The sequence below is a fragment of the Heliconius melpomene genome, chromosome 16 (genome assembly GCF_056956725.1).
Source record: "Heliconius melpomene rosina isolate 202511_hmr_F chromosome 16, ASM5695672v1, whole genome shotgun sequence".
Classification (NCBI taxonomy): Eukaryota; Metazoa; Arthropoda; class Insecta; order Lepidoptera; family Nymphalidae; genus Heliconius; species Heliconius melpomene.
The window spans coordinates 4,915,554-4,943,505 of NC_140404.1; the positions used below are offsets into that span (position 1 = coordinate 4,915,554).

The 27,952-nt window shown below is 32.6% G+C and overlaps 1 protein-coding gene across 7 annotated transcripts; it reads left to right on the top strand.

The window, feature by feature from the left end:
* Positions 1 to 29: 29 nt before the first annotated feature.
* Positions 30 to 27,947, top strand: LOC146530770 (transcriptional regulator ATRX homolog). 7 transcript variants are annotated; one of them, XM_085199255.1, is made up of 30 exons: positions 703 to 3,682; positions 4,423 to 4,505; positions 7,313 to 7,518; positions 7,986 to 8,104; positions 8,249 to 8,283; positions 8,644 to 8,838; positions 9,781 to 9,889; positions 14,864 to 14,956; positions 15,431 to 15,571; positions 16,090 to 16,206; positions 16,983 to 17,149; positions 17,610 to 17,773; positions 18,167 to 18,304; positions 18,794 to 18,969; positions 19,218 to 19,339; positions 19,541 to 19,664; positions 19,970 to 20,038; positions 20,376 to 20,520; positions 21,237 to 21,414; positions 21,849 to 21,961; positions 22,319 to 22,427; positions 22,859 to 23,030; positions 23,328 to 23,540; positions 23,887 to 24,040; positions 24,498 to 24,622; positions 25,575 to 25,598; positions 25,755 to 25,839; positions 26,190 to 26,287; positions 26,908 to 27,109; positions 27,261 to 27,947. In XM_085199255.1, exons 1-29 carry the CDS (start codon positions 863 to 865, stop codon positions 27,097 to 27,099), a joined length of 6,486 nt encoding a protein of 2,161 aa, XP_085055381.1. In that variant the 5' UTR covers positions 703 to 862; the 3' UTR covers positions 27,100 to 27,109; positions 27,261 to 27,947. The 7 variants fall into 7 exon arrangements, with proteins under 7 accessions (XP_085055387.1, XP_085055381.1, XP_085055380.1 ...); XM_085199254.1 differs by having other exon boundaries at positions 26,908 to 27,129; positions 27,261 to 27,402; XM_085199256.1 differs by having other exon boundaries at positions 26,908 to 27,114; positions 27,261 to 27,402.
* Positions 27,948 to 27,952: the final 5 nt, after the last annotated feature.

Below are 27,952 nucleotides of genomic sequence, written 5' to 3' on the forward strand. Positions count from 1 at the left end.
GTTTACCTACCTTGCTTATTTCGCCGATTTTTCAGAATAAGAGTGAAATATGTGTATGATTTAACATTTGTTATGTACTTTGAGGTACAATAATGTGTTCAGATTATAGTTAAGTTTTCCCATTTGGATATATCACCGTAAAACGCTAGATCAGCCATTTACATGAAAGGTAAGTATAAAAAATTGGTAGCGCACGATTTTTTGTTTTGGTATATAGGGATAGTTTTACCTTTACGGCTCGAATGCTAAGATTTCTTAACCTTATTTTTAAATTGGTGCTTATAAAAGTTTATGTTATAAGAAAACCGTGCGTAATTATGCACAACTTATAGTATATTATATTATTCTTATATATTACATTGCCGCTATTTTGTAGTATATTTGTATATAGTTATACATATAACCCGACCAAGTTAAATAGGGCTTGTGCAAGCTACGTTCCTATTCACGCAGCATACGTCTACAATATGTGATAGTTTCATCAGATTTCACGGTAACTTAGATCTTATACCTCTATTTAGTGCATTGAAGATTAATTGTAGGTCGAAAATCAATACATTAGAACTATAATATTTAAGTTTATCTTTTCCACATTTTAATATTTACATGATGTAAATAAAGAATAGTCTGCATAGACTGGAAAAAATGTGTCAATGCTAGCCATAGTTTTAAAAAATCGTTTTTACTCTGTGGGTATATTTCTATTTTTGACTATTGCTGCCGCGAATTTGTTATTCCTGAAAAGAATTTGTAGTCTTACTATATCCTTTTTTTAATATTCTAACCAAATTTCTTATGACGACAATACAGAAATACAATAGTATATTACAAATTATTTTATGTGAACTAACTGATAGTGAAAATGGCGGATGCGGTGCCTGTTTGCGATGCCTTGTGTGAAGCGATAGAGTATTTGTCTAGACTTGGATCGAATTTACGAGTGCGCTCGGAAAATTTTAAACAAAAAAAATTACGGAAAGACAGACTTCGAAACACTCATGCAGTGCAAAAAGCCGCTAATAAAGTACTACTGATTTGTGAGCTATCCAAGAAGTCCATATTAAATGTTGAAGATGGAGTAAAGCAAATACTGACTCAAATTGACACTGCCCAAGGATCTAACAAATTTAAGAAAAATGTACATAAAAGCACTAAAAACATTGTATATGAATATTTTGAGTATGATTCACAGATGTTAAAAATACGCAATAAAATTAATTTAAAACATTTTACATCTGTTAAAGTGGTTACTAAAGCTATGCCTCCTTCAATGCAAGATAATTATCCGCTATATTATGTTTGCAACTTATACCATTTAAGAGAAAAGCGAGATAAACAGAAATGTGATCATCAATTAACTGAAATTGAAATGTTAAACAACAGTAGCAATGAAGATGAAGAATGTCTTAGCTCAATCAACTCTTCGAAAAAAAGTGATGATAACATTAATAATTGTGAAGTTGCTGATAAATCAAATAACATAGAAAAGAGTGATTCTGCACCAACAAATGAAAAGGGTCATGTAGAAAATACTGGAATAAGGAAGAAATCTTCACTAATAAAAAATAAGAAATATAAACATATTAAAGTTGTGGATGATGATAGTTCAGATAGTAATTATAATGTAGACAATTTACAAACTAATGAAAAAATTATACCTATTAATGATGCTGCAAACACTGAATCAGTTGATGCGAGTAGCACAAATAAAGAAATTAACATGGAGGTAGAAAATAGACAAGAAAGTAGTAATTTGGAAGATACTTTGGTTGATGCGCCTGCCCATGTTACTAGAGTAGAAAATACTAGTAAACTTACAAGTGCGAGAAACACAGAAGAAAATAAAAAAAATGCTGAAGATGTATCTTTAGATAGAACTGAGAAAATAGATACTGATATGATAGACACAAACAAAAAAGAAGACCAAATGTCAAGCCATTCTGATAAAGATACAAATGAGTCCAAAATTGAAATTAGTAATAGTAACACACATGCAGAAAAATGTGCGAACACCAGTTTACTTAATGACTTCTGTACTGTTAGTAATGTTGTATCTAATACAAATATAGCTATAGAATCAAAAAGTGAAGTTAAATCCATTTCAGACGATAATAGCTGTTGTTCTACAGAATCAAAGCCATTAATAAAATGCGTAAATATAAATAAATTGCTCAAAAAAGATAAAATTCCAAAGACAAGGGATTCTGTTATTGAATTAATTGATAGTGATACTGATGATGAAATGACTGTAAAAAACAAAAAACATAGACATATTAAAAAGAATAAAAAATATGAATCCAAAAGAAAATCACTAATAAATTTATCACTATTATCACTAATAAAATGTACCAAAGACTCAAATACACATAGAGGCTCAAATCCTCATATATGTGATGATGAAGAATTTTGTGAAAAAAAACGAAAAGAGTTAAAAAATTTTAAGATGAAACAGTTTACAGTAAATATAGTTAGAATGCCTAAATTAACAGAGCAATTTTTATATAAATATGGTTTGAACAGAATAATCCAAAATGGTTCTCCAGTATGTCAAATACCTTTTGAAAATGGAGGCACAAGGCTTAAACAATACAAATCTAATGCGCAGCGTACTCTAGATTTAAGGAACTCACAAAATGAAATAAAAGAGGTAAATGTGGTTAAAAGTGCATTACTTAATGATTCTGAATCTGATTGTGAGAGAGAAACAGGAAAGAAAGCTCTTTTACATGAATCAGACAGTCTTGAACAACAAGAAAAAGCAAAGTCTGCAGATTCTGGAGATGATAAAAATTGTGATAAGATTGTGAATAAAGATAATCAAAGGAGCGCGACACCAAGTGAACAGGAATCCCAAAATAATAATGATTCCTCAGATACAAATACCGAATCTAGGAAAAGAAAGAGAAAAAGCAGAAATAGCACATTTCCTTTAGCCTCTAAAAGAAAACGCATTATGAAAAATGTGAATGCAAAAAATATGTTATTAAACTGTACGTTGAGTTCAGATACAGAAGATGAAGAAGTTAAAGGTGTCTTAAAAAATATAAAGAATTCCTTACTTAAAGAGGAATCAGATAACGATATTGAAATAAAACAAAAGTCCGATTCTGATGGAGAAGTAACTAAGTCAAATCAAGACCAGAGTAATTCAGAGTGTGATATATCCACTAAAGACACTAATAGCCAAGAAAATACTGAAGTGAATTCAGATAACAATTCAGAAATTGTTAGGAATGAAATTAAGAACATTGAAAAATCCGAAACTGATGGATCTGAAGATGATAAAAACAGTAAAAAGAGGGTTAAGGAAAAGCGTAAGAGTGAAATACCAAGTGAACAAGAATCAGAGCATAATAATGATTCTTTGAAATCTCCTGTACTCTCTAAACGAAAATGCATTAAGAAAAGGCAAAAATATGCAAAAAAGAATTTATTGAACTCTTCCTCAAGTTCAGATACAGAAGATGAAGGAGGCAGAAATGCATTAAGAAACATGAAAGATTCCATACTTAAAGGGGAATCAGATGAGGATATTGAAAAAAAATCTGGTTCTGATGGAGAAATAACTAAGTCAAATACAAGCTTAAAAAGTCAAGATAGAAGTAATTCAGAGTGTGATATATCAACCAAGGGCACTAGTAGTCAGGGAAATGAAGTTGATACAAATAGCAGTTCTAAAAAGGTTAGGAATTGGTGAATTTTTTTTAAGTAATTTCCATTACAACATGTAAATTATAATTGTAAATATTTCATATGTTAAGATATTAGTGAAAAAAAAAAAACTTTAAAATTTCTTTTTAAAATACACTTATAAACATATTTATTGATAGGAGATAAGGCTTTGTTCACTATTAAGTACACAGGAAACAGGTAGGTTTCCGCTAATTGTATTTAGAAGCTGAATGAATTAATGGTTATATACATTCAGTAGAAACTCAATTTACAGGACTTGTCATTGTGCTCCAGTACATTATTATATGGATAATCAAATATGTACAAATACCGAGCTTAATATATTTTCAAATATTTTATAATATAAGTGATGGTCTTATTTTTTCAAAATTTTTCTTTTAATCAATGTCATATGTCTGTGTAGTGGATAATACTAAATCTGTATAATTTAGGGCCAAATAATCAAGTCTCCACTAATTTTTGGATAATGATTGATAAATTACAAATGCCATCAGACATTTTGTCATGGTTTTTATCCAAATAGGAGAGTAATATGGTTCCAATATGTCTATGGGTGTATTTTATAATAATATAATATAATAATAGGTAGTAAAATATTGTTATTCCATATAATAACAGATATTAAAATTAATGCAAACATTTGTCTTTTATTTTTACATAGCATAACAAAAGTAGGAAACTATCAAAGAAATTCAACAAACATTCAAACAGAAGTTACAATGATTACAGATGGGCCGCTCTAAATCTAAATCAGACGGTAGCAGCAGTCAAAGCTCAGATACACAAGAGTCGTATGAGAAAGACATAGATCGGTAAATATTTTAATGGGAAAGGGATAAAGCTTCTTATACTCATATAAAAAATATAAATATTTACTTAATTGAAAAAAATAATTATGAATTTGACTTGTTCATCTTTGATTGTTAAATTTTTTGCATGCTCCTAGCATGGTGTGATATGTAGCTTCACGATATATGGAAAAGGGGATTTAAATACATGAACATATTACTTATTTTTGATTTAAATTAACAAAATTTTTAAACACATTTGAAAAAAGTTGCGTTTGAATACTGTGTAAATTTTAAAATATGTTTTTTTTTTAGATATTTTATTGTAAACAGATAGCAGTAGATATTTGAAACTGGAAAAACATAAAGCGGCAAATTACGACTATTCCTTTAAAAATAATAAAGTTAATAAAAAATAAAAAAGGATTATACATACAAACACCATAACATATTTTTAAAAAGTTTTGAAGGCACCAACCTCTTTTTGGTTTTATGTTATAAATCGAGATATTGCAATATTAGGTCAATGTAACAAAAAAAAAGAGTAGGCACTTTGAGTGACCAAAGGTTCACGGCTTATTCCATACATACCAGGAATTGCAGAGGGAACCCGAGAACCTAGTGTTAAGACCACCCTATTTCTATTAAGACACTACAGTTCCTCACCGCTTTCCGCTGAATTCTGGAGGCATTACGAGTTAGTTGCGGTACTCAACGTCGCGATTTGCCTATTTCTAATCACGGTTCATGAGACGCCTACTGACAAGTGGACAGACAGACAGCGGAGTCTTACTAACAGGGTCCCATTTTAAGATTTAAATCTTAAAACGGGACATGGATTAGATAATTAAAGAGAAACATGGAGGAGTTATAAGGCGATGTGCTCTGCATCGTGAAGGCGTGCGTGCAAATGTGTCGGATCGGATGCTATTCATGATACTTAATATTAAGGACCTGATGGCATTTATCAACATTTCCCTATGAGTATGCCCAAAATGAAATGTACCTGAAATTATTTGAATGTGAAAAAAAGATATATAAGTAAATTTGATATGGCTTATTCTGGTATCGACCTGATTAAGAAGTTACTACAGTTCTCCAGCGTACAATCGGCATTGAACCAACATAGAAATAAAACACTTAAAATATTTACAATTTTTTTTGTTTAACATAAAAAAAAAATCCTTGTTTTTCAATAAAATTCATATCTATTAATTGCGAAGTCTATGTGTTATTGTTAATTTTTACATTATTATAGTAGCAGTAGAAGTATTGGTAAAAATGTAACACCCTCAAAGTCTTAGTAGTTCAGTTAGTAGGGCTACTCGGAAAAAGCATATGCAGGAAGATAGTAACATGAAAATATATACCTTAATGAGTATTAAATAATAATCATAATTCTATGCTATGCTATACAGACTGATGATTACAGAAATGTAAGTATTTTTGTTACCAAAAGTTTTGAAGGTTGTTTATTACGCTGCAAATACTTGTTTCTTCTAATGTTCTTATTAGAATTTTAATAGAGCAACCGCTGTAAATCATTGATGACTAATTATATCTATTTTTATTATATGCGATATTTTTACGAATATGGTAAATAAGATAGATATACTTTTTCTGATTTTAACATAACAGTTAAAATATTCTTCATATGTGAGCATGAAAAAGAAACATTTTAAATTCATTATCATTCATTCTAAATGATGAAATGAAAAGATATTGGTTTTATATTTTGAAATGATCAAATCATAAAGAACCAGTGCAGAAGAGAAGAATGATAATTATATTTATTTATATAATAGCCATAATTCAAAATAAATAGAAAATAGATCTGTCAATTTATTTAGTTTCACGCTATATCCCGGAACCTAGTGTTAAGACATTCCGGTTTTCCACTTCCCTCTGAATCCTGGAGGCTTTGCGAGTGGCAGAAATTAACGCCGCGCTTTGCCACGACCCCAGAGCGAAGAAATACAAGCAACATTCCTCGAGTGGAAATCGAACCTACAGCTTGTCGCTCGCATATGCCTGTGCGTCTCGAGTGGCCTGTATTATCCTAGCTAAATGATAATGAATGATATTCTCAAAAATAAGAATTATATTCGTATCCATAAGTTACAGCTTTTTTTATTGGTATAGAGAATTTTAACTACCTATCTCTTTTGTTTTGTTTTTAACTTCAGGCTTTTTTCATTCCTAGTGTGGAACTAGATTGAACGGAGTGCCAAACGTTACGGTTCGAATCTGTATTATTCATTATATTCAATATTAAGTAATAATCATATTAATTTTACAATGTATTAGAAATAAGACCCATAGAATAAAAATAATTTAGCTTTACGTACTTTCAACTTGATAGGAGATGCAAAATCTTAATTTTCATTTACCTTCTTAAAATAAATAATTCATTATAATATCGCAGCGGCTCAATAGTTTTTTAGTTTATTTAATTCCGTTTATTTCTCCAAATAAAAAATATTTAATATATTTCTTTATTTTATTGTACGTAATATGGAGTTTAAATGGTTCTGACAATATTGTATTGAGATTGTAAGCGAAGGAACTAATAGCTTCAATTACATTTTTAGCTTTACACCTCTCTTACATGTAGCATAGAGGCCACAAATGGTAATAATATAATGTTAGACGAACGAGTTATTGAGTGGTGGAACCCAACGCCGCGTTTTAACATACCACGGGACAGAAATGAAAATTATTTAAATCAAATCATTTCCTAGGGTAGAAATCAAACCCATAAATATCGAGCTTACAACCAGATCCTGTCTCGACATTAACAATTATATAATGTCCTAATCACCTTGTTCTAGGCTAACAAATTTAAAAACATTAACTAAAAAACGTCGGCTGCGACGACGGCGGCGGCGGCGTTCCACCTCATCTGACCACTCTCAGAGTACCAGCTCGAACAGCGTAAACAAAATGCCGAAGGTGCCTCTTATAAGTGAAGAAGGCTTTTTGAAAGCCGAAAGCAGTTCTGATGCAGCATCGCTCGCTGATAGCGACGTTGGTGAAGGTATATTTCTAATTATTTTAATGACATTAAGGATCAAATAAAATTAACACGTTATAGGTAAGTACTGTATTTTGCTATCCAGAGGATTGCACACGCATTGCACATTACAGAGTGGGCAGTGGGAAGTTGAGAACCTAGTGTTAAGACGCAGACGACTTTTTGTCGAATTTTAGAGACATTGTTTGTTGAGTAGCGGAACTCGACGCCTTGTTACCAGAGCGAGGAAATCAAAATATTTAATAATTCATTCCCTCTAATGAGAATCGAACTCACACTCAGTTACACATTCGGGCCTCTGCGCCACGCTCGTGCCTGACCTCAATTACCTAATTTTCGCCTTAATTCTTTTTCTTAAAATTGAAAACATTGATAAATAATTGAGAACAAATGTCCGCTATTTATCCGTATGTACATCTATCTTATGAAGACTTAGCATGTAATTTTTAATATTTTTTCTTGTTTTACAGAGGTAGAAATACCAGCAGTTAGTATGTCGGGGCTTAACGGCGACTCCATAGACCATCTCGCCAAAGAAGATCTATTGGAAGAGAGTAATTCATCCGATTCACATGAAAAAAGTTCTAATGTAAGCATTATTATGATTATTCTGAATTTTCAATTTGGATATTTAATAATTGTTTGCTAAATTAAACAAAAATAGAACTTTCGTTATGATTTGTAACATTTTTTAGTAGTATTATATGTTAACATATTTTTGTTTGTATTTCAGGATATTAAAAAAGAGGATGAATCAGAAGAGGATAAGTAAGTTATTCAACTTATCTTTGATCAAATTACGTCACATATAAATATTAAGTTACTTTGATTTCATAATCCATTTTATCTCGCATATAATAGAGTGGACACACATAAGATAATTTAAAAATATTCTGTTCTACGCCTTTCGACCAAATTCGAGGCCGATTCCGTATTGTTTTACTAGAGCAAAGAAATAGAAATATCTCATTGCCCTGGGTCTGAATCGAACCCATAACCACTGAGTACAGTAAAAACAGTTAAACGCTGTCACGGCCACAGTCTCATTTCTATCTTTATCGTTTTACAGATTACAAAGACTTACAACCATCATCCTGTGTTTTGCTAAAATATTTATTAAAATTTCAGTGTAAAATCAAAACGTCGCAAAGCAAACGCGATATCGTCCGACTCGGAGGCGGGCGGATCTCGTAGAAAGAATCGCGGCGTTAAACTCAGCGACTTTGAAGATTCGGAGGATGATTTCGAAGCCACTAAGAAGTCTAAGAGGAAGAAAAAGAGTAATGATAGTGATGCCTCAGTCTCTTCGTCTATAGATGGAAGGTATATATATCCATATATTTTGTAATATTGTATTATGAGACTTTTGTCCCGATGATTTCGGAATATTAATTATTTTATTTTACATGCTCTGGCAAGACAAAGGGCGATCTTAATTATCGCTGTGATCTTGAAATGGCAAAAAAAATTAAGGTACAAAATGTTCATCCCATAGCAAATACCCAGCAATTGGCGCCTTGCTTATACCAGGAAAGGCACGAGGAATTTAATGTTAAGACACCTCCTCACGCATCGTCCAATTTTCGAGACATCCTGTGTTCAGTAAGTTGAGTGTTGAAACTCTTAAAAAGGAATACAACCTACAACCGTTGTCTTTATAATTAGACAAAGTATTGCTTATGAATAATTCTTAATTTTTTTAGCTTTACGTTGTATCCCGCATGTAGCAGGGACAGCCTAGTGTTAAAACACTCCGCGCCACTTTGCGTCGAATTCTGAAGGCATTGTGTGTTGAGTCCACACCAGAGCAAAAAATTAAAATATCAATATTTTATTTCCTTAAGTGAGAATCGAATCGTAGGTATTGGCGATGAAGTTGAACGTTGTTTAGGTTTATTATATAGAAAATAGGTAATTGCGTAAAATAGATCAACAGATATCCCTTCCTGGTCCTGGAATATCTTTTGAGAATGAAGAGTGACAGATCGACAACGTTTAGTAGTATTTTTGTACGATGTATGTTTACCTTATTGATATCTATTCTTAACACGTAATAAAGTATGGATAAAAAATATGAAATGAAAATAATAATCCTACGTCTAAACTGTTGACGAATCTTGATTAATTTGTTTAGGTATGAGTTGGAAATATATATGCTATATGCTGTTCTCGTAAAAGGAGCGCAGTCGCTATCATCCTGTATACACTCAAGAACAATTAGGTTTTTATTTTTTTTAATAAAGTGCAACTTTTTTTAAATAACAGTAAAAAGAAACGGCGTCGAATAAAACATGTAGACGACAGCGAGGACGCGTCCGGCTCCGAATCTGAAACGGAGGGTAGAAATAAACACGGCAGGAAGAATATACGGAAGGTAATGTATTTTACTATAAAAAAAATAATAATTTATTTTTAAAATAGCTGTTTTCTTTATTTTGAAAGTCCCGTTTGAAGGCTATGTGATAAACAGTAGACATTTATTATCTTTGTTAAGTGAAAACAATAAATTGTAGTAAACTATTAAATGAAAATGAAATATTATTTGGGATGTGACGATGCACAGCATCTGTGAGAGGGCGCTGTATACTTCCCTTTGATTATCCAATGATTTTCACTTCCGGTTGCTGTCTTCGACCAATCAGCGATCGCCGGAAGTCACGTGGTCTCAGGTGGTAGGGCGCCGGAACGTATAATAGGCGACACTACGCTTCTTACCTCATAGCGTCGTTATTTCCCATTAGAGTAACATCGTTTAAAAGTGAAAGTGCTGTGGTAAGTGTAGTGTTGGAGGTGGAATTTCTTCACATCGTGAACTGGATTTCTATATCGGGCCTACTCCTGGGAAGGCCTCCAGCAAAGATGTTCATCCTCATCAAGAGAATTTGCTTTTGTGAAATTCAAAGGTAACAAAATGGACAACGGGTGAGTCATTTGAATCTCTTATGTAACAAGTATCTACATGCATGTAATACTGTTCTATTGCTTGGTATTATATATACCAATACTGTAGTGGATTCTGAGCTTACCGAACACGGCTGTATTATAACCTACAATAAGGTTAGGTATATGTCTCAGATTTTCAGCAGTTATGGCCCAATTTTATTCAACTAACGGGCATTGCAAAAAGCAAGAGGACTCATCGCTTGTTTAACGCTCTTGGAGACGTTCTCGGCATAATATCATGCGATGTAAACGGAGTTTACTAAATAAATCGGTTTTCACCGAGTTTACTTAGTTGTATGATCCATTAATATACTACCTTCGTTTACATACGATAATTCGTTAGGAGCGTATCCTGAGCGAGTTATCAAATATATAAAAAATTCTGTTCTCCTCATATATATCAGGGAAGCAGATTATTTAATAGTTGACAGCTGTCAAAACCAGATGGCGTTGCCTGTCACTCTGACGTGACACCGATCGATGACAATCAGAAATGGGATCGGAACAAGCTCCGGTCCCAACCACCTTATTCTGCGACATATATAAAAAGTCTATTTTTAGATAAATCTTTTTTATTTTTTTGTAATAGGATAATTACTAACGTTGTTGAAATGTTATAATCGCTGGGAGCATATCCTAAGCGAGTTAACGTATAACAATGGATAAATCTGCGTGGGACTTTCTTTTGGCTTCTTTTGACAATTGCAAGCGAATACTCGGAAGAATTAGACACAAGGATTCGAAGACAATTTCAAAGCCTCCTGGCAGGAAAAGTATTTCAAACACGGAATATCGGAGGTTAATTTTCTCAATCCTGGAGGAGTGAGGATAAAGGAATTGTGGATTTGCTGCTTATTCATAGTTACTGCCATCGCTGTGAACATCATAACATTTAGCAATGGGCTCCATAGTATTTTATAGTATCTTAGTTGCCTTAAGAGGGACTCGGGCTATTACTTGACATAAGGTATGTCCAATTATTTAAAGTGCATTTATCCGTACATTAGAATGTAAAAAAGCTCGGTACTATTTTAATGCTCTCAATTGTACGAGAGGGGGGGGCAGTTATAAGGAGGCTGCCTCTGAGCGTATCGGAGGCAGTGGCTGATGGTTTGGGCTCCGTAGGCCCTTCCCGGTTTAATCGCGGGAATGCATCTAGCCATTTACCTCCATGCCACCAATAATCCTTTTCCAAGATTATTTGAAGCAGTTAGACCTTCGTCAACCGTACATGCATCAAAAATTGAGAAGCATGCATTGAGTATAAAACTCTAGCACGTTTAATTATACATTAGCAATTGTCAAGTATCAGTGCATACCGCTTATCGGTAGTATGGAGTGAGAACCCGCCGACGGGTAACACAGCCCAGAACTTAGTACAAGGGTATTGCATGATTGTTAATAATTTTATTTAAATATAACCGTATCTTCCTGTATACATTGTGTTAAGAAATACGGAGCCTGCCTCTGGGTATATCGGAGACGGGTGTAGATGGTTTGGGGGCTCTGAAAACTCTTTTCGACTTAATAATGAGCATTCTCCATATCATCTCTGGCTTTATCCAATAAGAATTTTCAAGCGGTTCGAGAAAGCAAGGATAGAAAATAGTTCGACTCGCATTCTACAACTGATAAAGCAAACCAATAGGATATGGATGGTTGAGTAATGGATAAAAAGAAGCAATGTGTCAAAAATAATTAAAAAACTGACTAAAATAGTGGGTTCAAGTATTATAAAAAGTCGCCGAAAGTTTCTTTAGGCTAATTTGGCATTATCCTCGTGCAAATGAGTGCACATCCCCGCGAGTGCCGCGGCAAAAGTATTTTATACCTGACGTACTATATAATAGATACCGTGCATCCCTGTGGTGCATTCGAGTAGCCATCAGAATTGAAGCTGATGTAGTGGAAGAAATCTATAATCCAGCTAGAAGAAAAGCATCCAGCTAGAAAATGCGAAGGCGACTGATGTTAGTATTTGGAAAAAGAAGTAAAATTTGTATCTAGCAAGAGTAAGAAGCAGGAGAAAGGAGAAAAGAAGGCAGCTAAATAATTCAGAAGGCAAATCAAGACCAAATTAAAGTCGCCAGTTGAGCGACTTATTACTGAAGTTGTCAGATATGACAAAATATGAAATGCGAGAATTACAGACGACAACCTTTTATTACTAAGTTGTTGGATACCATAAAGTATGATACACAATAATATTGCAAAAAAGACTATCAAGAAGTTTCATCCGTTTTTTTGTAACTTTGTTTCCAAAGCTGAGGAAAGCTAATGAAAATAATCGTCTTCATGGGACATGAGGGCTGTGTAAAGGTAGTTACATATATACCTTGGCGATATCCACGTGCGTAACGTAGATATTCCGCCGCATATTGCCATGAGTTTTGCATAAACTGAACCTGGCTAGCGAGGTGTACACGTAGTCACAACTCCAATATGGCGGAGAGCATGTTGGATGTCTACGACATCATTAAGTCCGGGGAAGTCGGACGTTTAAATTGAGTACATCTGTATTTAAATCGTATATTTTGACACTGTGAAGTTGCTCCTAAAAGCGAATTTCAGAGAGTGAACTATGGTAGTTATAAAATACAGCTAAGAAGCGATAATTGAAATATTATAAAATTGATAACTTTATTTAACTTTGTAAATTAACTTTGTCAATGTATAGTAGTATCAATTACTTATAACTTTATTACACTTCGAAGAATGATATAATCATTAGTCGGCTTAAATTTTGTTGAAAAAGTAATGAGCTCATAAATTCACATTTTCTAACGCATCGTATATCAAGTCCAGTTTGCTTCAAAACTGTACCTAAGTAGCAGATAGGACATTCATATCATGAATTGTCGGTCTGGTTGCGGATCGGGTAAGCATTCATTGATGCTCTTGTGAAGTTGTAATACTCAAAGTAAGGAAATCAAGTCTTAAATTTTACAAATGCGTTCAAAGGTTTGACCAGGTTAAGAATATATTATTGGGCTAAGTACATAATATTTTATAGAGCAGTCTATTAAATACTCTAGTATTATTAATATGTTCTACTAATGGCATCTATTACAAGGTAAAAATTAACTCGGGTAACTACTTCATCATCATCAGCCTGTCCTCGTCCACTGCTGGACGTGGGCCTCTCCAATGGCGCGCCGCGGGGCTCTATCTTTGGCTCTCTGCATCCGGCCGTTGCCGCCACTTTGCGGACATCGTCACCCCATCTAGCGGGAAGACGTCTTTAATTACGCTTGCCAAGGCGTGGTGTCCACTCTAGAACGCGTCTCTACTTACTATAAATTTATTATAGTTGTTAAAAAAAGGAAGTATGGAGTTGGTTGCCGGTTCTATCTACGACCTGCTGTCTGAGCCGGAGATAATTTCCAATAGACCGGACGACATTTTCATTGGCATTTCGATCCTGCTCGTACTTTTAACATCATATTTCATTTAGAAATATTTTCGTGAAACAGGTGACCTGTCGAAAATTACGCTCTAGAGACGGTGGTGTCATCCTAAGAAAAATGTTTTTCTAGGTTCTACATTAAGAAACTAGCTAGACTACCGGAAACAGGCTACAAAAGGTAACAATTTTGTTGTGTAACTTAGAGGTGAGGCTACGCAAGGGCTTCATGAATAATAATCAATACTTATATAAACAGGTTATTAAATTATTATCAAAAGAAGTGAGCACGTCTAGCTTTATTATTTAGACGGTTATGCGAGCTTCCTTTACTACTCATGCTTATCAGCGAGTTGCGAATCATCTTCTAAAATTTGTTTGTATGCAAATTATAAGTAAATCTAATAATTGAAGTTAGATTATTTTGGCTCAGCTTCCGGCAGAGCGATTATTAATTGAATTAAAAAAATTAAGCGATTTACAATTTGCTTATAAATAAAACAATGTTACTCATGTTTTTTGTGGTTTTACAGATCAATTTATCTGAATGTATCAGAATCAATTTATACAATCATTCTGATTTAGATCACATAGCGTCGTGCGTGGTCACCAGGAGTTATAAACACGTCTCTCACAGATGCTGTGCATCGTCACATCCCAAATAATAGTACAAGTTTTACATAACAATAAAACTTGTATTATTGTGGAGAGACGATGCACAGCATCATTTTAAGGCTCCTGGTGAGAATCTGCTATGAGGTAAGAAGCGTAGTGTCGCCTATTATACGTTCCGGCGCCCTACCACCTGAGACCACGTGACTTCCGGCGATCGCTGATTGGTCGAAGACAGCAACCGGAAGTGAAAATCATTGGATAATCAAAGGGAAGTATACAGCGCCCTCTCACAGATGCTGTGCATCGTCTCTCCACAATAATACAAGTTTTATTGTTATGTAAAACTTGTACTATTTTTTTTACTATGAAAACTTTTTTCTCTAAAAGGTTATGGGCAAAAATCAATTAGAAGAGGCAACCAAAAAAGCGGCACGTGAAGAAAAAGAAAGAATTGCTCGTATCGCTGAACGACAGAAACTGGTAAGGTTTTTACATTAACTATCTTATAAGAAATTAATAAATAATATTATTCTATTAAAATGTACAAATGATCAAATTTCATGCGTTTTTCTTAACATTTTTTTAGTATGTACTTAAAGAACATATCCCTTGTAATTAAAATATCATCTATTCGAATTCTATTTTGCTAATGTATAACAAAAAATAAGAACTATTTTTTGGACAAAAATATAAGGATTCCTACTAGAGTGGTTCCTGAGAAACACGGGTTCAAATTCACTATGTCCCAATAGTTACACTTTTTTTAAATATTTTACATGTACATTCACCATTGAAATATCTTTTTTATTCATCTTTCTCCGCTAATTGGACATTTAAAGTTTTTAAATTCTCATAATGCACAATTTGTGATTTCCTAAAATTATATTTTTCGACTTTATTTTTTTAATAAATCACTCAAACACTAAATCTTAATGGAACATTTGATACTTACAGTACAACAACCTACAATTCGATGAATCTGGCAAACCCGACGAAGTGGTTCTCGACAAAGTGGTGCTCGACTTTGATCCAGAGACAAAGGAGCCGTTGATAGAAGTCGATAAGGGATTGGTGAAGAAGTTGAAACCTCATCAGGTGTTTATTTTTATACTTAAACATAAAATAACACATGTAGTATAATTATTTAATTTAGAAATTCCGTTAAAGCAAAATTGTCATTATATATTTTAAATTCCGAATACTAATATTACGATATTTAGGTAGGTAACTTTAGTTTTATTATTAATATCAGAGTTTAGATGACAACTGTATTTGGTTTTGCTGGCACTTGCTTCTTATAATTGTGAACACATTTAAGGCTCTTGTTCTCATATGGGTGCTCCCTTCTCTCCGACTACCCTGCAGAGATAAAGCGTGAAGTTAAGTTAAGACAAAGTGTAGTTTTGAGTTCCCCCACTCAACACACATGGTCACAAATACAGGCAAAAAGCAGAGAGTTTTGTCAATAGGTCCTCTCTGCTTACCATACCATACCATATAGCAGATACAACAGGGGGCTATAAAAAGCCAGTCTTTACTTTTCATCTCTTACTCGACCATTTTTACGCTCTCTTTTCTCATTGCATATCAAATAAAAAAATAACAAATTTCAGGCCAATGGTATTAAATTCATGTGGGATGCGTGTTTCGAGAGTGCGAAGAGGATCAAAAAGGATAAAGGCTCAGGATGTATATTGGCGCATTGTATGGGGCTCGGGAAGACGTTACAGGTGAAATACTTTAATAGTTAATATTAAATATGACGTTTTTTACAACATATTACAGTTATTTGTTTTAGGTATGTTATTTTATAACTTTTTAAAATTAGTCATACGAAAAGCCAATGTTTTTTATAAATATACGACGTTTTGAAACAAGACGTAGCAACGACTTTGCAATAGTACATATTTTAATATTTAGTATTAGGTCTGACAATTGCATACCACTATAGTTTTAAATAAAACTAAAGTGATATACTATATATCAGTATTTGCAAACTTTCAAACTTTTGTTTTCTTTTGATGTTTATACTGTGACATGTCATATCTCATTTTTTGAGGCTGACAATGCAAATCAATATAGTTGTAAACACTTAAAAATATTGATTTTAGCAAACTATGGCCAGTCGTGGCAAGGTATGACTGTAAAAGCGACTGATTGTGGGTTCAATCCCCACTCGAGGAAATGAAATATTTATTTAAATTTATATTTCCATTTCTTCGCTCTGGTATTGAGGCAAAGCGCAGAGTTCTGCTAGCAGCATTGATAAAAAAATAGCAAACATCGATGTTGTCCTTATGTTTTTTTTTAAATTATTTACTTCAGCACTACAGACACTTGGTCCGTACCCTTTTTTATTTTATTATTACATCTAATTTTCTTATCATACATATTAATTACATTATTGTTTTTATACATACCATTAATACCTATAATAAGAAAATATTATTTTTATCTTCACATTATTTTATAAATTGTTATTGTGTTACATACATTTTCCATACAGGTAGTGTCGCTGACGCACACGCTGCTAACGCACGGCGCGCTGACGGGCGTGCGTCGCGTGCTGGTAGTGTGCCCGCTATCAACGGTACTCAACTGGGTCAACGAGTTCGGTATCTGGTTGAAGCACTCCCACGCTGATTATGAAGTTGATGTTTATGAGCTATCTAGGTTGGTCGTTAGTTTTGTAGATAGACTCGCATCTCTCTGGGCTTTATTCCATCTGAATCACATGCATATATTTTTTAATATAAATAATGACATTAATGTGTAAATATTATTAATATTTTTTTTAAATTATAAATAGGTATTTTAAAATATATATTAGTATATTTTTTTAAAACTTTTTAGAAATATATTCAGACTAAAATATGTTTTGAAACTAAAATGGAAAACTTTATTTGTGAAAATCTTGTTAAAACCAATTCAATTCTCATTTCCGATATATAAAGTGTTCAGTTGTGACTGCATATCGTATTTTGTTATTTGTATGAGTACGAGGATACGAAAATAATGCAGTCTCATGTGGGACACGAGTCACACGAGCGGGAATAGAACCTACAACCTTCGCGTTTATAAACAAACATTAATAAAAACAATACATTAAAAAACATATATTTTATAACAACAGGCATAAACAAAACTCAGAACGCGCATGGCAACTTCAACAGTGGTTTAGTGGCGGCGGTGTATGTGTCCTCGGTTACGAGATGTTCAGGAACCTCTCAGCTGATAACTCTAAGAAGTTCAAGAAGAAAATGCTTAAGAGCTTCCAGGAGAGCCTTGTGGATCCTGGTGTGTTCCGAGTTGTTGATACAGAAGAATTTTTTTTGCTTCACCTGTATTCCGTACATAGTAGAGTAGGCAGAAATAACGTATTGTAAAGATCTCCATTAATGATATAAGAATAATTTTATTGTATTTTTTTTGTTCATTTTATATAGAGGCTGCAAAATATAATAGCATAGTTGTTTAAGTTGAGCAAAACTATGTATCATTATCAAGTCTTATATTGACATACATTACAGTATTTGATTAATTAATAATTAGTAAGTTTAGATAAACTTCTATCAGTATAATCTTTTTTATAAAAAAATATAGATCAACTGTTTCCTTTTTCGTTAAAAAAATATAATTTTTTTTTTGTTTTTAGAATATTTAATTATATTTCTACAATTATTTGATCAGGTCCAGATTTAGTAGTGTGCGATGAGGGTCATTTACTAAAGAATGAAAAGACGAGTCTCTCGCAAGCAATGAACCGTGTGAAGACGTTGCGTAGAATTGTACTTACCGGCACACCGTTGCAGAATAATCTCAAAGAATGTAAGTTTATATTCTTTTTATATTAATATTCTTTATTAATATCGACTGTACTTTTTTTTATATATTCTCTTTTTTAATTAATAAATTAATAATAAATTGAACTTTGAAGTTGAGTGTAGTTGTAATCAAATGGTTTAAATATAAAATTTAATATTTTATAATGTTATTTCGTCTTTAGAAGAGATAATACTCTGTAGAAAACATTTTAACATAGCTATATCACAGCTCATCAAATTTACTTTTGATAACAATAAAGAGAAGCGTTAAGAATTTGATGGAGCCTGACTAGAAGATATGGCTTAAGGGTCAGCATTAGGCGTAGGTCCAAATCTGGCTTCGTTCAACTTTTATTAAAAAAATATTAGTCATAACACATTTTGTTCTTCATTGTTCACCTAAATTCTCGACCCTAACTAATTAATATAAATATGAAACCAATATAATTTTCAATAAAACCTTACTACTAATATTTATTATGTTTGCTCCCAGATTACTGCATGGTACAATTTGTGAAGCCGAACCTCCTTGGTAAATACAACGAGTATTTGAATCGTTTCGTGAACCCGATAACTAACGGACAGTACACGGATTCAACGGAACACGATATAAGAGTTATGAAACGACGTTCCCACGTCTTGCATAAAATGCTTGATGGGGCGGTGCAGGTTAGTTTAGTTTTTCGTTTTTTTTTCTTCCACATATTGCAACTTTTTTTGCCCGAACTCAACGCCCCGTTTTTTGTTCTTACCGGAGCGAAGAAATGAAAATAATGTATTCTGAGCAAGTGGGATCGTTAAAACTCTAAAAAACTAAAAAAAAAAAAAAAAGTTTAACGAATAAATTATAACATTGAAATCTACGGAAAAACACTGAATTGAATACTATAATTAAAGAAAATATGCATAATTTACAGAGGAGGGACTACGGAGTGCTGGCGCCATTTTTACCTCCGAAACATGAATATGTACTGTTCATAACTCTTAGCGAAGTGCAGATTAAACTTTACGAACACTATTTAGACAACTATTCTAGAAGGTAACTTTTGAAATAACATTTATTAATTGTTAATATTTATATATTTTATTGTAATTTTTGTATAATTTGTTGGCCTTATAAATGTACAAATTCTTAGAATAAAAAAATTTAATATTGTCTATTTTTTATGTCACTTATGGAAATGGCTACAGAAAAAAATATATTATGTATATCATAGTAATATTACACATATATTTTTAGGCCCTTACCAGGAAAGTCGTCAGGTTTCCTATTCCCAGATTTCCAGTCATTGCAGCGAATATGGACACATCCACTTGTACTGAAATACAATTCTGAAAGATATGAAATTATGCAACAGAAGAAAGTAAGTTTTATGTAGTTTTAATTGATTATATTTTGACTGAAATGTATGAGTCCCATATATTTTAGAAACGGCGCATTTTACAGTAGGTAGACCATAACTCTTGTCAAATACTTTCATTTAAAAATGTGTAAAAATCGTTAAAATTATGTTCAGTAAGACATTCAAATAAGACATTATAAATTTTCTTTGGTATTATAAAAACTGTATTTCCTAATAATTCGCCTGTTTAGTGATACTGTAACATTCTGTATACAGTATGGAATGTTATATGTAAATACCTATGTTTTTTATATTTGTTTGTTTAGCGCGAAAGAGAAGAAGAAGATTCAGAAGGTTCGATAGCTGATTTCATTGATGACGACTCCACACCTGATGTAAGTAAATTTAATTTACAAGACTTTAATTTTCATAAATACTATAAATTTTAATTTAAGTAATTTTGAAAGCTGTAAATATGAAAATATATTTGTTGATTTCTAAGATATATGAGAAAAACTATTATTTAAGGCATGTATCTATGAAATAAAACCCAAAATAAATCTTTTATAAGCTGACGGAAATTCTCAACTTCTTAAATTTAGATGCTAAACTATAAATTGGAACCCACAATACAGATATACCTAGTTTGAGTACCATCAGATGTAAAAAAATCTATAAATGTTGTTTTATTAATAACTATATTTTAATTTGTTTTTTCATATTGTTTCACAGGAATCCTCAACAGAGGAATCAACGGATAGTTTGTCGGACATGAGCGATGACAGTCGAAAGAAAAGCAAGAAAAAGAAATCAGCTAAAAAGAGTAAAGGAAAAGATACTAAAATTACCACCAGAAGAGGGACCAGAGCTAATCCAAGTAAATAAGGTTTTTATTTACCATATCAGCTCTGAAATAGGAGATAAAATACGGAGTTTGGTTTAACACGCAATGTCTGAAATTGGGGTTAAAAGTGAGAACGAAGTGTGTTAATACACATTTATCTCTTCTAATCTTTCTTTATGCGAGACTAATATGCCACTAGGTATACTAAAGTTGTTTTTTAAAAAAATATAATTGTATATGTTCTTATAATAAAACTGTTACTCGGCGCTGTCTTTATATGGAAGATATATAAAAGAATCTATTAATGGGGGCATTTTCGTCTTCTTGTCTAAGCGTTTGTTCAAGCTAATCACAAAAACTTATTAACCGATTTAATTGCAGTCTTAACTACTGTATTTTAGCAAATTTCTCTTAACATTTAGTGTTTGTTTAATTTCTACTTATTCACAAGTAAACTTTTACTTGTCAATATGTCAATATAAACAATAACATACGACAAGCTTTAGAAATCAATGTTGTCTTTAAAATACCTTTTAAAGACAATATGCATAATCTTTAAAATATTATAGTTATTATATCATGTTATTAAGTTATTCATTCAGATGAGATAATAAATATTTGTATAGTACTACTATAAATAATAATTGTATAGTAGTTTAACATACACACAAATACACAACATACATATTGTTTTATTTGAAAATAAATTTATTTAACTTTGATTTTATTAATGTTTAATTCAACATCAGTTGAAGCAGACGACGATGACGTCATACTAGAAGACGAGGTTCAAGCAAAATCAGAAAACCCGACAGAATGGTGGATGTCACTCGTTACTGAGGACGAACTGGACGATTTGAGACATTCACATAAATTAGTATTATTATTTGATATATTGAGACAGTGCGAAACTATTGGGGATAAATTGTGAGTATTGTAGTATATTAAAGATATGTTATGGTTATTTATTAAATTAAATCAGCTTTACGCTTATCTCGCACATAGCAGGGTAGGCAAAGGGAACCTAGTTTTAAGAGACTCCACTACCCCCACTCTTTGAAGATTTCTGGAGACATAATGTATTGAGTGGCGTGGCCCATTGCACGCTTTGTCTCTACACCAGAGCAATGAAATGGAAATATTAAATATTTCATTTCCTCGAGTAGGAATCCAACCCACAACCTGTCGCTTTTACTGTACACACTTGTGACCCTACGCCGCGATTAACCTTAAATTATTAACGTACTATAAAAAATATGTACAATTTATTTGTAAAGTAAAATGCCAATTATGCTTAAAATGATTTTAAAACAGTCTAATTATTATTAATTATTATTATTAAATATTAAAATATTTTGCAGATTGGTTTTCTCACAATCGCTATACTCATTAGATCTTATAGAGCATTTCCTTGGTAAAGTTGATGAAGCGACACAAGAGGCTCGCGTTGATGAAAAGTTGAATGGACACGTTGGTAAGTCTGTTTTTTTGTTTTAAGGATTTTATACTAGTAATGTGACATAATGTCAAGTTCAAAAACTATTCTTTTTTTCGATTTCACGCTTTTTACTGTATTATGTATTGCAGAGTAGACAGACGGAGCCTAATGTTTGGTCATTCTTCTCTTTTTGCGTTATTTTATAGACATGCGTGTTGAGAAGCGAAACTCAACGACGCACTTTGTCTACCAGACTTCTATGAATAAAATTAAATATAATTGCCATCACACTGTTTCACTGAGCCGCGACGGTGGCCTCAACCCAAACTATTGATTTGGTAATTTCCATTTTTAACTAAGCCGATATTTAACATAATTATTTTATTACATCAGGTTCGTGGTCGCCGGGTGTGGATTATTTCAGATTAGATGGGTCGACGTCGTGTGAAAACCGCTCTATTTGGTGTAAAAATTTTAATAGAGAAGATAATCCTCGAGCAAGGTGAATCAGTTGTTAAATTTTTTCAACAATTATTAAAATTTCTTATGTGGTCTAACTTTTGATTAATTTTTATTTGAAAAGAACATGTGTATTTATTTATAACTATTTATTCTATGGAAATGCGATTAGGTTCCACTAAAATATAATAAATTTATTATTTAATTGTAATTCCAATTGTAATTCAATTGTAATTGATATACATAAAAAATGCTAAATCTAAAAAATATATAACACTAGGTTTTCAAAGGTAAAGTTGTGTATCACACATGAGCCTTGAGCCTTGCTTGAGTTAAGTTGCTACAACAATATGATTATTATAATGTAATATAGCCTATTGCCTTCTGTAATAGACTTTTCAATTTGAAAAGGTAGTTTCTAAGATAAGTGCATTCAACCAAAACAAATTCTTTAGCTTTAGAACTGTATTCCAGGTTGTTCCTTATATCAACTCGTGCTGGCGGTCTCGGTATCAACTTGGTAGCGGCCAACCGAGTGGTCATATTCGACGTGTCCTGGAATCCTTCACATGATGTTCAGAGTATATTCAGAGTGTATCGCTTTGGACAGAAGAAACCATGTTATATTTATAGGTTTTTAGCTATGGTAGGTCTGAAGTCATTTGTTTTTAGTTGCTAAGAAATAAATAATTATATGTATTAGGTTATATCTGCTAGTGTTGATAACATGTAAATTAGTACTGTTTACACATATACAACCATTTTTTTTTTTGTAGTTTAAGAGTTTATTATTTCATTAGACTTGTTCTTTAAGAACTTGTGTAAGACTTGTTTTTTTAGTTTATCGGTAATATTTTAAATTAAAAGAGAACGTTAGCTGTTAATTGTAATGTTAATATGTTAAAATCGTCATATACGATACCTTTCTAATTTTAATCCAAAGGGTACAATGGAAGAAAAAATTTACGAGCGTCAAGTGACGAAGCAAGCGATATCAAAACGTGTTATAGACGAGCAGCAGATAGACAGACACTACGCGGAGAACGACCTCGCAGAGCTGTACAAGTTTGAGCCGCGCCCGCCCGCGCCTCGCGAGCTTCCGCCGCTGCCAAAGGACAGGCTTTTCGCGGAGATGCTAAGGGAGCATGAAGCACAGGTATGTTATTATTTAATTTCTTTAGCCGTTAAAATGTGCGTTTAATGTGGCGGAACTTGATGCCGTAGTACGTCGTAGCAGAGACGAGACATTATTATGATCATTTATTCCCACAAGCTTCGCTTATAGTTTGTTTTTTATTTCATACTTTATTATTAACAGTGTAGTTTATGAGAACGAAACACCAATGCTGTGATCTTTATCTCATTAAAAGTCAATATATATTGTTTAATGAGTCAAGTCAATATATATTGATTACTATTTTTCCATATATCTTTTATACCTATATGCTAAATAGAAAAAAAATGAAGTGAATATTCTAATTGATTTTTTTCCAACACAACAGATCTACAAATACCACGAGCATGATTCACTTCTTGAGAATAAAGAAGAGGAAACTCTAACGGAGGAGGAGCGTAAAGCGGCGTGGGAGGACTTTGAGAACGAGAAAACTCGCCCGCCGCCCGCGCCCTTCTCCGCCTATATGCATAATGGGATGAGTATGTTTGGAAATGAGATATTTATTTTATTTTAAGCTTCACGCTGTATCGCGCATATAGCAGGTTATGGATGAAAATCCAAAGAAGCAGTGTCTTAACATTTGTTGGCACCACCATTGAGTGGCGCAAGTGCTGTAATGACAGTTAAGAAAGTAGAAAAACTTTACCAAAATGAAAATTAAAACACTTCAATTCCCGAAGTGTAAATTGAATCTGCAACCATTTTTTTAATGATATTTTACATAAGTGTATACTTATTTCCTAGGCCATTATATAAAGAACGAAATATTAAGAACAGAGAGTGATAGTTCTCTTCAACTGTTCTCTGATTTCTTAGTATCGTACCAAAATACGTTTCAGAAACCAAACAAATTCAAATTCAAACAGTGAGTGCTCATCCATTTTGCTCAACCACCAAAACCCGTATTAATAAATAACTCTCAATTCTTTTGGCCAGTGCCAGGTCTACTGCAGCAGCAGCAGCAGCTGGCGTACGCGACGTTTGCCGCATTACTACATAAGGAGATGCCGAATGCGAGCGACGCTCAGATACGAGAAGCTCTATATAGATCTAATCCAGCGGTGAGTTTTTAGCATTATTTATTCTTTCTTTAGAGATCAAATGTGTCAATTAAATATTACATAGGAATATATAATAAAATTAAATTGTCTGTCTGTGATACCAATACAGCAGTGTTTTTCTAAGTATAATATGTATAGTTATATATTCTATACCAAAACACAAATTGTCTGTTTGTCCGGACTTATCTCCGGAACAGCTGAGCTAATTTTTTATGCGATCAACACTGATGATAGAGGGGACTATGGACCAATATATAGGCTGCTTTATATCCCGAAATTTCCGCGGGATCGGAATATACTCAGGAAAACCCAAAGGAATAACTAAACATTTATCTAATACAACATAGTATTAGCAAACAAAATCATAAAAGATATGATTTATGAAGTTCTTAATACTATGCCAAACAAAAATATTTTCTCTAAATAGGGCACAGGTATATTTTTTTAATTTATTTACTTATCATTATTGTGGTGTTTTTTTATTTAATTTAAAACTAATACGAATGATTGTAGAGACATTGGGTACATTTCACCCTTCTTCACCATTTTTTTTTATTTAAAAATATTTTTTAAATTTAATTATTTATTCTAAAACTAAGTGATGCCTAAACAAGTATATTTTATATAAAATCTTTAAATTAATTTAATTTCTTAATAAAATATAACATTATGTTGTTAGAATTTGTATGGTTCTTTTTTAATTAATTTATTTGGGATGATATTTGTTAGCATGCATTAATTACATACAATAAAGTTTACATTATAATATTACATATTAATAAATCAAATAAAAGAAAAAAACTAAAGAACATCTTAAAGAAAATTCAAAGCAATATAATATTCTTTTAAATAATACACAATATTAATATTTATTATACATACAAATATTATTGCATAATATACATGAAAATTTTAAGTTTCATATGAAATAATGAAACATTTGTCTGTTCAGATGTTCGGTGGATACGACTACGGCGTAAGTTTATAAAGATACTATTTAGAAATTATATTTTACCTTTATTTACGCCACGTCCAAAATTTTTTTTAGCGCATGTCGTTATTTTTTTTGTATTAATGTAAAGTTATCATGTTTTTAAATTATAGTATATTAAAAGGTTGTTTATCTTTACAGCTTTTGCAGAAAATGGGTGAACTATATAAATATGCGCAGCCGGGGATGATGAATCCTGCAATGATGAATCCGGCTATGAATGCAGGTAAAGATATATAAAATTTTACTCTTAACCATTTAGTAAGAAACACTTAAAAAATTCATTAGCGTCTTTATTACTTATATATTATAACAAGGTTTTGATTAAGGTTTTTTATATATATATAATACAAACGTTAAAGTTACTTTTATTATATATAATTATGAAATCTTGAAAAAAAAATTAATTAGGCAATTTTTATAATTTTTATATAAAATCGTATAACCGAATATTGAATAGGTGGAAGAGTTGAGCGCTCATTTCTCCTCGGCTATCTTTGTTCATAGCGGCAAAGCAAATATCTAAGATCTTATTAATTTAAATAATGTATTTAATAATTGTTTATTTTTTTTTAGCGGGAGGTATGGCTCTGGGCGGCAGCAGCGGGCTGCAGTACGAGCCGCCGTGGCAGCGCCAGCAGCAGATGCGTATGCAGCAACTGTTGCAACAAAATGTAATACATTTTATTATAATCATGGATATCATATTGTCAAACATTAAGCCCACAGCTATGTTTTTATTTATTGCACTTAAAAGTGTCGCCTAAAATTTTAACAGGATTGATGCTCCTCGGGCCCCTTCTGCATATATTCGAAATACTAAATACAGAATTTATTTATTTAATTTATTCAAAATACAGAATTTTGCATATATTTATAAAATATATCCATTAAATTTCTAGCTATTTCAAACCTGGGCTATTTCTGGGACCTGTTATTGCTGAAATATAAAAAAGCTTATGATTCAAAATCTTTATAAATAAAAATTAATGTTTGTCTGTATATTTATAGAATCTAGAATCGTACACTATGAATTTGATCATGTGATCATTTGATGGTCTTTAGCAAAGTTGTGCATGAGCCCACGAAAGTTTCGGAGTTGGCACAACCAATTTGTTTTCTCGAAATGAACATAAACAATAAAATGAATTGAATGTTGTGTAATGTCTTTCCTTCAAATTTATTTTAGCTCGTGTGGCGAAGCTAGGCACATGGTACAGTTAGTATCATATAAATGATAACATATATGCTTATTTTAGTGCACAAAAATCTAAACTACTGCATATATTAACAGCAGCAAATGGGTGCCAAGTTCTACGCAGGAGGCCTGGGCAGCCGCGACCCGGTGGCCATGGCGCTGCAGCAGCAGCGCGCGCGCGAGATGATGCTGGGAGAGAGGGGGCGCTCGCGGGGCCGCCCGCGCCACGACGCCGCGCCGCCCGTCGCGCTCGCGCCCACCGACGTCGTCAACCTGGACTCTGATTAGGACCTGCGAGGTGGAGTTGGGTGCCAAGTTGTAATTAAAATTTATATAACATATATTCCGATCACAATATATTCCGTTCCGTACTAAGATAAATATAAAAAAAATGTAATTTACTAAGTTACTTTTCAACTTCTTTCTAATAATAAAATCGTCTATTTCAGACGCTCCACGAATAATAGACAGATGTGTACAGTGACTGTTTTAAGGTGCTACGTACCAGCGGGCTGGAACTGTGTGACGCAGGTTACGGCTTCAATATTACACAAAACCTTTCATCATTTTAACTTTACCTGCCACATTATATGAAACGGCCTTATTTCCTTACTTATTTACGACATTTTTGAATCTCATTTTCATTATTTCATTTATATTTGTTATATTGTGCTCTCGAACATGTTATATTTAGTAAGCAATTGGTTGAACAACGTGATTGGATTTAAGGATAATTTTGACGTAACGACTTATTTTGATATTTAAGTTTAATGCATAAAGTGATTCATTTTTAACATGTTTAGAAATGTTGTTCCACACTAAGAATAGAATACTAAAATAGTATAGAAAACGTAATAAAGTTTGGACGGTTTGCAAGAGGCGCGGGTTAGAATCCTGCTACAATAAAAAAGGTTATACTTTTTCTAAATAATATTCATAAAACAACATTATTTAAAGAAACATAAGCCGCGGGCGGTTGTTAATAAATAAACTTGTCCAACTTTAGAAATGTACGTACAAATACTTTGTTTTTTATTTCGTATCGAGGTGGTTGCAAGCACATATCAAAAAAATCTCCTCCAGACTCTGTGAGATAGTTTTATCTGCACAAACAAAATATATACGAAAAAAAAAAATCGAG

Bases quoted from the DNA above. Each gene is read 5' to 3' on its own strand.
- LOC146530770 (XM_085199255.1), top strand. From the start codon at position 863: ATGGCGGATGCGGTGCCTGTTTGCGATGCCTTGTGTGAAGCGATAGAG. The intron at 18,970-19,217 runs GTTAGTTTAGTT...CATAATTTACAG, and splicing joins TGCTTGATGGGGCGGTGCAG to AGGAGGGACTACGGAGTGCT. The intron at 23,031-23,327 runs GTAGGTCTGAAG...TTTAATCCAAAG, and splicing joins TTTATAGGTTTTTAGCTATG to GGTACAATGGAAGAAAAAAT.